The sequence below is a fragment of the Cetorhinus maximus genome, chromosome 3 (assembly GCF_964194155.1).
Source record: "Cetorhinus maximus chromosome 3, sCetMax3.hap1.1, whole genome shotgun sequence".
Classification (NCBI taxonomy): domain Eukaryota; kingdom Metazoa; phylum Chordata; class Chondrichthyes; order Lamniformes; family Cetorhinidae; genus Cetorhinus; species Cetorhinus maximus.
In genome coordinates, this window is record NC_135881.1 from 183,191,544 (window position 1) to 183,204,683 (window position 13,140).

The 13,140-nt window shown below is 39.8% G+C and overlaps 1 protein-coding gene across 2 annotated transcripts in view; it reads right to left on the reverse strand.

Annotated features, from left to right (window-relative positions):
* Nucleotides 1–13,140, reverse strand: part of marchf6 (membrane-associated ring finger (C3HC4) 6) — a 79,339-nt gene that overhangs the window by 59,412 nt on the left and 6,787 nt on the right. For both annotated transcript variants that reach the window (XM_078539368.1, XM_078539367.1), the window contains exons 2-3: nt 1,501–1,597; nt 258–331 (exon numbers count right to left, since the gene is read on the reverse strand). In XM_078539368.1, coding sequence (XP_078395494.1) covers nt 258–331; nt 1,501–1,597 — 171 coding nt within the window. The remainder of the gene's footprint in view (nt 1–257; nt 332–1,500; nt 1,598–13,140) is intronic.

The window sequence follows — 13,140 nt, forward strand, 5'->3', positions numbered from 1 at the left end:
AGTTGTTAACCCAAAGTAAGATGCTTTCCTCCAACTATTTAATATGTAAGCACATTATTCTATCTACAAAAATGAACTCCAAATGCTGCACAACATTCCAAATGGTGCCCTGACAACCAGCACAGAGCAGTGCAATACAGATTTGATCATCTACTTTGCCAAGTTCTCAATCTCAACCATGTTATTAAATGGAACGCCACCAAAACAAATGAATTGACAAGTACACAAAATTGCCTATAGCAACATTAGTTACTTACTTGGTGTGAAAGCAAATCTGTGTTTGCATAGTTCACAGTATTCTTTTCTGCTGTGTTTGAGCCACTGAACTAAACTGGAAAAGAAGTGAAAAATATTAGTACTGTCAAATATGGACAAATATTGTTCATTTTTTGTTTTTGCAAAAAGGTTTCAAATATTTTCAAGACAGTTTCTGTCACACTATAAAAGTTCACTGGGAGCATTATTCCCACATTGCACAGTTTAATGATGTTTGTCTTACTTTTTGCTCATCGATGTATCTTCATATTGTACACAATAAATTCGCTTATTATCATGCGTAAACAAAAGCTTAACCACGTACAAATATGGTTGATTTGCAACAGTTGCACCTTGTATTGTTAACTGCTGCATATACTGATAAACTTTAAAAGATCCAAGTACCCCATCCATCAAGGCACTGTTGATTTCTTTTACACTGGTTTGGTGACTAGTCTTTAACTATCTTAGTTCTCAGCTTGTCTCAGTTGATAGGACTTTTGCTCAGGCTAGAATTTTTTAGGTTCATGCCTCTCTCCAGACTTGAGCACATACTCTACACTAATGCTTCAATGCAGTACGAGGGAGTGCTACATTGTTAGAGATCTTGGGGTAGATATTAACTACCGGCCAATGGAGTTTTCTCGCTGGTACCTGATCCTTTGGGGGTGTGTAACTTATTGGATAGCTCTACCAAAGAGTGGTACAGGGACGGTAGGTTGAAAGACTTTTCTGTGCTGTATCGTTCTTCTAGGGGGTGGAGTCCAGATCAGCAGCAGCTCGAATATTTAGTTGATAAATAATCTAATTAATTTATCTTTTCAGGTGCTGAAAGAGCTGCTATACATGCCCACTTTCATTTTTTAATTTTACATTTCCAATATTTACAGTTTTCATTTTTCTATCTAATGTAGCTGTCAATTACTTAAATGCTTCACTCATTAGATATACCAAATAAAATTCTTTTTAATCACTTTAGAATTTATATGGAGCTATTCCAATGTTCCTGCTTTAATTTCCCATCTTCATTGCAAAGAAAATTAATTAGCTTTAATCATCATATTTAAAAGTTATTCAGCACAACATAACTGAGATACTAATTTATGTGAGACGATTTTGAGGAAAGCTAATGTTGGCAGAAAATTGCCTTTCCTCATTGTCATGTTAATTATACCACTTCATAAAATAGTATTTTGCACAAAGGTAAAAGACTACTGCACAGTATATTAATCTGATCCAACCTACCACTCTTGATGTATAAACTTGATACTGCCAGTGCACACACAAGGATGGTAAAGTGGTTTGTCTGGTGTCCCTTCTGACCGACATACCCGGCATATATCTGTTGTGAGGGAGAAGAAAAATGGCGTTTTGGTATTTAAGTTTTAGCAAACTCTTAGTTCACTTAGCTTACAAATTAAGCCGTTCAGTTTGGCGCTTATTCTGAAAGTTCAAGCTAAGAATGTGTCAACCAGCAAATAAATACTGAAGATTCCCAAGTGCCATTCATGTGTATACATGCTTAGAGCAGGGAAAAAACAATTGCAGTTTTAATGGAACACTCAGCTTCATTTATATTTAGAATGACTCAAGCAGCAATACAAGAAACTTAAAAAGGCTTGCTGCAGATTTGTAACAAAACCGCTTCCACAGCTCCTCCCTCCACCCCACCCTCTTTGGTGCTTCTGGTCTTTCGTTGGTTGGTAGGAGGTTGCAATTTCCCTTCTTAGGAATGGGAAAAAAAGAAAAACAGGGTCAAAGACTCTTGACAAATCAACTTGCTCTCATGCACCCCAGCTCTGTGCGACACTGGCCTGAGGTCGCTGTGAAACAAAGCGATATGTGGACCAACTGAGATTGTATATAACCAGTAAGAAACAAAAAAAAGCACAGCTTTCTAAATGCTACCTATGCAACACAGTGCTCATTTCAGATGTGTAAGCCTATAGCCATACTGCTGCACTATTGGTCTGATTATGATGCGCAGTTGGTAACAAGCAAGTATTACTTTGGGCTGCTGTATGCCAATTGCACTGATAGTCAGTAAACAGGTTAGCGCAGAGCTCCATTTGTTTGTGATAACTTTTGAAATGTTAGGAAAACGGAAGACTGTGTTCACTTTCTCAAGACACCAGAACGACATGACTCTTATGGAGACTCTATAGTAATACAAAGTGCCTTGGACAAACTGGGTACTTTTGGAACACAGTTTCACACCACACTGCATTTACATGCCACATGTCATCTCAAGTGATCAGATGGCTTCATGCTGGACAGGATATTACATCACTGAGTCAGGAAGTAATCTGATCACTGTAGTTGATCAATGCACAACAAATCACATTGCAAGCCACAGAAGTGACAGCACAGCTGTAGCCCAATACACAATTCACTGCTAGATCACAAATTAGTTTCTCTCATGTTACTTCAAAACAATTAACGTGGCTTCTTCAAAGCTACTACCAAAAGCTTCAATTACTGGATTTAAATTTTGCTGTTACAAAGGAAACTCCTATCAATATTTGCAGTAATCACCCTTCCCAAAATCACAGCCAGAAGTCAGCAGGACAAAACAAGACTACACAGAATATATAAATACATTCTAAAAATTTATTGATTTTAGTTTTGCTTATGGAAGACAGAATTTCAGATGAGGTTTCAGAATACTGAAGGAAAATACAAATGTAAAATTTAAATGTAAAATGGTTTTGTATTGTTGGCTTTGTATGATTAAAAAATCCATTTTGCAACTTGGATGTCGCAAGCCTATAACCAGATTTCTGCATCTATATAAAAACAAAAAACTACTGCGGATGCTGGAAATCCAAAACAAAAACAGAATTACCTGGAAAAACTCAGCAGGTCTGGCAGCATCTGCGGAGAAGAAAAGAGTTGACGTTTCGAGTCCTCATGACCCTTCAGCAGAACTGAGTAAAGTTAGGAGAGGGGTGAAATATAAGCTGGTTTAAGGTGGGGGGTGGGGTGGGGGGAGAGAAGTTGGGGGGGGCGGTGGTAGTAGGGACAAGTCTTGCTTGTCCCTACTACCACCGCCCCCCCCAAACTTCTCTCCCCCCACCCCACCCCCCACCTTAAACCAGCTTATATTTCACCCCTCTCCTAACTTTACTCAGTTCTGCTGAAGGGTCATGAGGACTCAAAACGTCAACTCTTCTTCTCTGCCAATGCTGCCAGACCTGCTGAGTTTTTCCAGGTAATTCAGATTTCTGCATCTGTTCAGTTACTGACTTATTATTTAAATGGAGAGAAACTTCAGAATGCATCAATGCAGGGGGATCTGGGTGTCCTCGTGCATGAATCGCTGAAAGCTAGTATGCAGGTACAGCAGGTAATAAGGAAGGCAAATGGAATTTTGGCATTTATTGCTAAGGGAATAGAGTATAAAAATAGGGAAGTGTTGCTGCAACTGTACAAGGCATTGGTGAGTCCACACCTGGAGTACTGGGCACAGTTTTGGTCCCCTTACTTGAGGAAGGATGTAGTTGCATTGGAGGCAGTTCAAAGCAAGTTTACTAGATTAATTCCAGAGATGCGCGGCTTGCTTTATGAAGAAAGATTGAGCTGTTTAGGTCTAAACTGGCTAGAGTTTAGAAGGATGAGAGGAGATCTAATCGAGGTATATAAGGTATTAAAGTGGATAGACAAAGTAGATGTGGAGCGGATGTTTCCCCTTGTGGGGCATTCTAGAACGAGAGGCCATAGTTTTAGGCTAAGGGGTGGTAGATTTAAATCAGAGATGAGGAGAAATTACTTTTCTCAAAGGGTCGTGAATCTAATAAATTCACTACCGCAGAGTACACTGGATGCCGGGACGCTGAATAAATTTGAGGAGATACAGATTTTTAATTAGTAACAGGTTGAAAGGTTATGGGGAGAGGGTGGGAAATTGGGGTTGAGGCTGAAATGAGATCAGCCATGATTGTATTGAATGGCGGGGCAGGCTCGAGGGGCTGAATTGCCTACTTTTGCTCCTAGTTCTTATGTTATGTACTGTACGGACATTATTTGTTGTTATATCCAAATATGAAAAATCTTACGTCTGCAGGTACTTCCTGTCTACAAAACCTTACTTCATGGTGACAAAGTGATATCAGCTGTATTTTCCTGCATTACAGTGACTACACTTCAAAAATGCTTCATTAGTGCTTTAGGGCATTTGGTGGCTATGAAAGGCACTATACAAATTCAAGGGCGGAATTTTATGACCCCGTCGTGGCGGGGGCAGGGCAGTAAAATGCGGCGAACCATTCGAAAGTCCATTGACTCTGGTGGGACCGTAAAATCCTGCTGGCGTAAAATTCCACCCGAAGTCTTTCTTTCTCTTTACCTAGACCTGAGATGTATAGTTTGTGAATAACTTACGGTGCCATTCAGTTTCTATCATTTATAATTTTATTTCAAACAATACCTAATCTGCTAAGTTTGGCACTGTGTAAAAATAAGTTTCCAATTATTATGCTGTTTTTCCAGATGCAATACTTCTGAAAGTACAAATAACACCTGTTGCAATGACAGTACATTTAGTCAGTACTAAGCTTATTGCAGGAAATAGCATACAGCACTTAAGTCATTACGTTACAGTACTCCAAAAATGAACATGACACCACTAGGTGAGTGTACTGGTTGCGATTTTTGCAGTACTCAATAGCATCTATCGACTGTGTAAAGATGCAGTGACATGCTAATATGTTTAAACTCAGTACTTCCATGACTAGCATGACTTCCAGGGACCATATCCATTTAAAACAAAAGGGAGACTATCAGCATCTGCCTGGCTGGAGTTCAAACTTGGGTGAAAAAGAGTATGCTATGTGCAACATAGCATTGCCCCATCTCCTTTCCCAATTCCAGAAAAATATCTGGATACTTAAGGGATTCTTAAATAATTTAATATTTTTAATAGAATCTTTCACATAAAGCAAAATTTTAATTTATACACAGAAGTCAAGTGACTTAACTTGCCAAAAAAAAAAAAATATTTTTTAAACACAGAGCACTGCACATAGAGTTTCATAAAAGTATTGATTTCAGAAGAAAGATAAGTGATCTTATATAGTCTTCAGAGGGCTGGTTAAATGTTTGAATTATCTCGAACTCTCCAATGGCAATGCTTAGAAGAGGCAATGCACAACCTTCCAGATGTAAAGACCACCAGCTATCATAGAAAGCCCTTGGATTGAAGCAGAAAGTTACAAAGCCCATTTTGCATATATGCAGTTGCTGCATGTTATGCTCTCAAGTTTGTCCTGCAGGATAAACAGGACAGATTTTGAACACAGGCAAGGCAAATGGTTCCACAAAATAACAGGGGTAACAGTTCTGGGTCATTCACAGACCTACAAAGAGTGCATGGCCTCTGTGGGAAAACACACTGGCATCAAAATCTGTCTCTTAAAGCAATGAAGAGTGCACAAGTAATTTTCCAGGTACAAATCTAAATAAAACATCCCCAACATAGGGAAAATCACAAGGCAATTATAGAAACAAAATTATAGAAATAAATGTATTTATATAGTACTTTTCATGACTACTGGTCATCTCAAAGTGCTTTACAGCCAATGAAGGACTTTTTGAAGTGTAGACGTCTACATTACTGTTGTAATGTAGATAACATGGCAGCCAACTTGCTCATAAACTTCCACAAACAGCAATGGCCAGATAATATGTTTTATTATAATGTTGGTTGAGGGATGAATATTGACCATAATATCAAGAATAACTCCAGTGCTATTCTCTGAAATAGTGCCAAAGGATCTTTTATGTCTAACTCAGAGGGCAGACAGGGCCTCAGTTTAGCGTTCCGTCCAAAAGATGTCATCTCCAACAGTCCAGCACTCAATGATATAGTGCAAAGGTAATTTATCCCCTGGTGCTTGTGCCAGTTCCTTAAAAAAGCTATCCAATTGATCCCACTCCCCTACTCTTTCTTGATAGCCCTGTATATTTTTCCCCTTTGTTACATTTTAATACTGGTACTGCTGATAACTTTTCAAAGGTTAATCAATACACAAGTAGGCAGGGAGATGATGGAACATTGCAGCTTCCCTTTGATTTTACTCCAGCAACCGAACTAACAAACAAAATAGATTCTGCAATCCCATAATGCACTGGCTTGCAAAGTATGGCAAGCTAAACAAGACATACAGTACATAACACCCTTGAACTCTTTTACCCAATTCTCTTTTGAACATTGCTATTTAATCTGCTTCCTTTCATCCAGTTCATTCCAGATCGTAAAAAAAAGTTTCCTAATACCACGTCTGGCTCTTTTGCCAACCACTTTACATCTGAGTCCTCTGGTTGCACAGCCTCCTGCCACTGGAAATAGATTTTCATCCACTATCAAAATCCTCCATGGCTTTGAACATCACTTACTAAATCTTCTTTTAGCTTTCCCTGTTCTGAGGATGACAAACCCAGCTTGCTATTCTCTCCACATAAATGAATTCCCTAATCCCTGACATCATTCTACTGAACCCAAACTAAGGCATACAAAGTGGCAAAAATTAATGGCAGGCCAGAGGATTGGGATTTTTTTTTAGGAAACAGCAGTGGATGACTAATAGAGAGGGAGAAAATTGATTGCGAAAGTAAATTGGCAAGAAATATAAAAACAAACAGCAAGAGCTTCTATGGGTATATAAAAAGAGAGTGGCTAAAGTGAGCTTGGGACCCTTGGAGGATGCGACTGGAGAATTGATAACAGGGAACAGGGAAATGGCAGATAATTTAAACCAATATTTTGCATCGGTCTTCACAGTGGAGGTCACTATAAACATCCCAAAAATATCAGATAAGCAAGGAGCTAATGGGTGGAAAGATCTTGTAACGGTCTCTACCACGAGGGACAAAGTATTTGACAAACCAATGGGGCTAAAGGCAGGCAAGTCGCCAGGACCTGTTGGCCTGCAACCAATGGTTTTTAAAGGGAGTGGCTGAAGAGATAGTGCGGGCATTGGGCGAAGTATTCCAGAACTCATTGGATTCCGGGAGGGTCCCAGCAGATTGGAAAACCGCTAATATGATGACCCTGTTCAAGGAGGGAGACAGACAAAAAGCAGGAAACTATAGGCCAGTCAGCCTAATATCTGTCATTGGGAAATGCTAGAGTCCATTATTAAGGAAGAAATAGGACATTTTGAAAAGCACAGAGGAATCTGGGTGTTCTTGTGTATGAAACAAAGTTAGCATGCAAGTGCAGCAAGTAATTAAGAAGGAAAATAGAATTTTGGCCTGTACTGCTAGGGGGTTGGAGCTTAAAAATAGGGAAGTCTTGCTACAACTGTACAAAGTGTTGGTAAGGCCGCACCTGGAGTACTGTGTACAGTTTTGGTCCCCATATTTAAGAAAGGATATACTGGCATTGGAGGCAGATTCCTGGGATAAAGGGGTTGACTTGTCAAGAACAGCTAAACAGGTTAGGCTTTTATTCTTTAGAGTTTAGAAGAATGAGGGGTGATCTTATTGAAACATACAAGATTCTGAGGGGGCTTGATAGGGTAGATGTTTAGATGATGTTTCCATTAGCGAGGGAATCTCGAACTAGGGGACATAGTTACAGAATAAGGGGACACTCATTTAAAACTGAGATACGAAAGAATTTCCTCTTTCAGAGGGTAGTGAATGTCTGGGATTCTCTACCCCAAAGAGTTGTGGAGGCTGGGTCACAAAGTGTTTAAAGATGAGGTAGGTAGGTTTTTGAAATATCAGGGAGTTGACGGCTATGAGGAGCTGGCTCGAAAGAGGAGTTGAGGCCTGGGGCAGATCAACCATGATTTTATTGATGGCAGGGCAGACTTGAGGGGTCGAATGGCCTACTCCTGCTCTGACTTATGTTCTTATGCACTCGTTTCAAGGCCTTGGCATCCTCCCTAAAAAGTACGGTGCCCATCATTAAGCACAATACTCCAGATGAGGCCTGCATCTTATAAAAGATTTAGCTCGCTTCCTTGCTTTGGTACTCTATCCCTCTATTAATAAAGTCAAAGATCCTATATTCTGCACCCACCCCCTCACCCCCAAGACCAGCCTTCTCAACCTGTCCTTCCACCTTCAAAGATTTGTGTACATAAACCTCCAGGTCTTTCTGTTCCTGCACTTAAACTAAAACTGTGCCATTTAGTTCATATTGCCTCTCAGTGAGTGTGAATAAAAACACCTGGTGCACGCTACCGTACACTTCCTTCCAACCTGAAAAATAGCCATTCACCACTACTTTCTGCTTTCTCACCCATAGCCAATTTTTGGCCTGTGCTACCACTGACCATTTAACTCCATGGATTGTAATTTTGCTAAAAAGTCTATTAGGCGGTACTTTGTCAAACACCTTTTAAAAGTCCATATGCACAACATCAAATGTACTACCCTCATCAACCCTCTTCATTACTTCATTAAAAAAGTAAATCAAGTTAGTCAAACATGATACGCTTTTAACAAATCCATGCTGACTTTCATTTATTAGCCCATGCTTTTGCAAATGTTAATTCAATTTGTCTTGCATTCTTGTCTCTGAGATCTCCCTCACTGCCCTGTGAAGCTTGGCTGACTGGCTTGTAGCTGCTGGGTTTATCCCCTTCCTCTTCTTCTTAAAAACAGAGGTTTAACATTTGCAATACTCCAGTTCCCCACCACTGCCCCCATACCCAAGGAGGAATGGAAGATTGTGCCCAGAGCCTCTACAATTTTCCCTCAGTAACCTGGGATGCATCCCCTCCGCACCAGATGACTTTCCTACTTTGAGACTGCCAACTTTTTAAGTACATCTCTATTTTTATTCCATTCAATATCACTACTGTCTCCTTCTTTAACATTGCATCTGCATCCACTAGAAACAAGGAGGCTATCAAAGTACTCATTTAGTAACTCAGGCATTTTCCTCTGCCTCCACAAGGTGGTTCTCTTTTTGGGCCCTTATCAGCCACATCCTACTCCTTTACAATTGATATGTCTTTAAAAGACTTTTGGGTTTAATTTTATCTGAGCAGCTAATCTATTCTCATACTCTCTCCTATCCCCTCATTACCTTTTTTGATCACCTCTATTTTCAGCTTGCTTCTCTACTATATTATGAATCTTACATGGTCATAAGCCTCCTTTTTCTGTATCATTTTATGTCTATTCATCCAGGGAGCTCTAACTTTAGATGCCCACCTTTTCCCTTCATGAGAATGTGTATGCTCTGTACTTGAATCATCTCCACTTTGTAGGCCTCCCATTGACCAATTACTGTTTTGTCCACTAATTTTTTTATTCCAATCCACTTGGACCAGATCCCTTTTCAACTCACTGAAGTTACCCATCCTCCAGTTGAGTATATTTACACTTGATTGAACCATGTCTTTCCCATAATTATTCCCATATTCTAAACCTGATGTTATGTTCACTGTTTCCCAAACGCTCATCCACTGAAATATGCACCACTTGCCCCACTTCATTCCCCAGAGTTAGATCCAGCACTGCTCCCTTCCTCATTGGGCTAGAGACGGTAATAAAGACTACTACTATTGCAGTCCATATGAGAATAATTGAAGTCCCTCTCACTAGGGTGTAGTTCCTGCATTTTAAAAAATAATTTGTCTGCAAATTTTGCTTCTCTATCGCTTTGGCTACAACTGGTATAAACTGGAGATCTCAGTAGTCAAAGTAATTGAATACAATTTATGCATACTGGAGAAGACAGTAGCAACTTACACAAACTCCCCTATGCTGTCCTTGTAAAAATTCACAAAGAAAAAAAATCCAGAAAAATCAACTTACTCATATGTTCAAAGCCTTCCAGAATATATTCTGGAACATTCACTTCAAGCAGATATACCAGACTGTGCTTGTCCAGTCAAAAGGAGTTATGAAGAAACCCTGAACACCGCTCCCTCGCAGCCCCACCGCCCCCCCCACCCCTTGAAGTAACAGGACCCAGGTCTGCAAGTATAATTTTGCATGTGATAAACATTCGATCTTTAAGTTGCTGTTATGAAGGGATTCCAAGTATTCCTCCTTTTCTGGGGTGTGGGGAAAATAGAGGAGAAAAAAAGACCAATGCTGACTCTGGACACTCCCACATACTTACTGATAGGTAGCTTTGGTGGTATACAGGCAGATGGCCAGGAACAGGACTCCAGGCTCATCATTTGCTGAATGAAAGTATGTGGCATTGGTGAAGAGAAAGAAAAATAAATTAAGGGTTTCAGGGGGAGGGGTTGGCGCCAAGAAAGTACTCACTTACTATTTTCCTTTTTTAAACATTCCTGTTGACCAATGTTCAATGTTAAGACACTGAAAAATTTTAACAAGACCCAGTAAAGTTGTACATTATTAGAACTCACAGTTCCTGTGAAAGATTAATATGGAGTTAATCATTGACATCCAACATAACTGAAAACTTAGCCACGTTCACATTTGTTTTACACTCACTCTGACCTCCCAGTTTCCACATGATCTTCCAACACCCCTCATTACAACTCAAAGCACGTTCCTTCAACAGAAAAGGGTTACATCGAAACACAGCACACAAATAAACCTTATTATCTACTGGAACCATTCTCTTTGAAGTATCACAGCTTACAAGTGAAAGCCAGTAGTAACTCCAATGGATTAACATTTGTAGATAACAGTTATGTACACTGGTGACTAAGATGCAAGTCTGAACTAGGAACATTTAACGTAGCATTTCACGTCTGCTGCATCTACTTAACTTTTAGGAAGTTCCTTATGCCAGTTGCTTTAGATCCATAGATTGATTGTAAATGACTCCTCGTTGCAATACTATATTTCAGAAGAGATTATACATTTCTATTAACAGTTTTCAGCAAATTTTGTACTATCTTAAGTTACAGCAATTTGGCTGAGAGATTAATAACAAATATAACTCAAGGTGTTACCATCCTTACGATGAGGTATAAGGCAGAGAGCTTCAAACGTCTAGGGCTTTTACATTTTCTGGATCCACTACCCTCCTTCACAACAAACATTTCACCTGCAGTCTTACTTGGGAAGGCAAAATAGTTTGGAATCTAAAGTGGCCTTAAATGTGGTAGGGAAAATGCTAGAGTCTATAATAAAGTACATGATAACAGGACACTTAGAAAATATCAACGGGATTAGACAAAGTCAACATAGATTTATGAAAGGGAAATCATGTTTGACAAACCTACTGGAGTTTCTTTGAAGATGTAACTAGCAGAATAGATAAGGGAGAACCAATGGATGTGATGTATTTGGGTTTTCAGAAAGCTTTTGATAAAGTCCCACATAAGAGATTATTGTGTAAAATTAAAGCACATGGGATTGGGGGTAATATATTTGCATGGATTGAGAATTGGTTAGCAGACAGGAAACAGAGTAGGAATAAATGGGTCTTTTTGGAGTGGCAGGTGATGACTAGTTGGGTACTGCAGGGATCAGTGCTTGGGCCCCAGCTATTCACAATATATATCAATGATTTGAATGAGGGAACCAAACGTAATATTTCCAAGTTTGCTGACGACATGAAACTTGGTGGGAATGTGAGTGATGAGGAGGGTGTTAAGAGACTTCAAGGCAATTTAGATAGGTTGAGTGAGTGGGCAAATACATGGCATATGCAGTGTAACGTGGATAAGTGTGAAGTTATTCACTTTGGTAGGAAAAACAGAATGGCAGAGTGTTATTTAAATGGTGATGGATTGGGAAATGTTGATGTACAAAGGAATCTGGGTGTCCTTGTATACCAATCACTGAAAGTAAGCATGCAGGTGCAGCAAGCAATTAAGAAGTCAAATGGTATGTTGGCCTTCATTGCAAGAGGACTTGAGTACAGGAGCAAGGATGTTGTACTGCAACTGTGCAGGGCCTTGGTGGGACCACACCTGGAATAATGTGCACAGTTTTGGTCTCCTTACCTAAGAAAGGATATACGTGCCATAGAGCATAACAAAGGTTCACCAGTTTGATTCCTGGGATGGCAGGGTTGTCATATGAGGAGAGATTGGGGCGACTAAGCCTGTATTCACTGGAGTTTAGAAGAATGAGAGATCATCTCATTGTAACATATAAAACTCTGACAGGGATGGACTGACTGGATGCAGGGATGATATTTCCTCTGGCTGGAGGGGGGGGGGCGGGTGTAGAACAAGGGGTCACACTCTTATTTAGGACTGAGATGAGGAGGAACTTCTTCGCTAGAGGGTGGTGAACCAATGGAATTCTTTACCACAGAAGGCTGTGGAGGCCAAGTCACTGAATATACTTAAGGAAATAGATAGATTTCTGGACTCTCAAGGCATTAAGGGGTATGGGGAGAGCGCAGGTGTACAGCATTGAGATAGAGGATCAGCCATGATCATATTGAATGGTGGAGCAGGCTCAAAGGCCCAAATGACCTACTCCTGCCCCTATTTTCTATGTTTCTATCTCATGTGGCTCGGTATCAATTTTTATTTGATAACATACCTTGAAGCACCATATGATGTTTTATTGCTTTGAAGGTGCTTCCTAACTACAGCAGTTTTTGTTATTTCAACGGCACAGTCATTTCAACGTGCTACATCAAGTGGTGTAATATAAACTCACTGTCAACAATTCCTCAGGTGAAAAGTCTCAAAATCATGTGCTTCCCCACATAAAATAATAAATAAGGACTTGATAGGCGAGTTACTCCGGTCAATTTCATGCAATTCACCATGGCTGATTGGAAACAATACTGCCATAAATAAGCGTGGAAGTAAATTTTCACAATCTCTGCCAGTCACGATGCATGAAGATGAGAAGAAATCTTTTCTAAGAAATACACAGAAGTCTAACCAAATGATAACACATTTTAATCATAAATCAAGTGCTCAATTTCAGCTCTTCTCAGGTGAAAATCAACTAAACAGTGGACTCTGTTTCTTT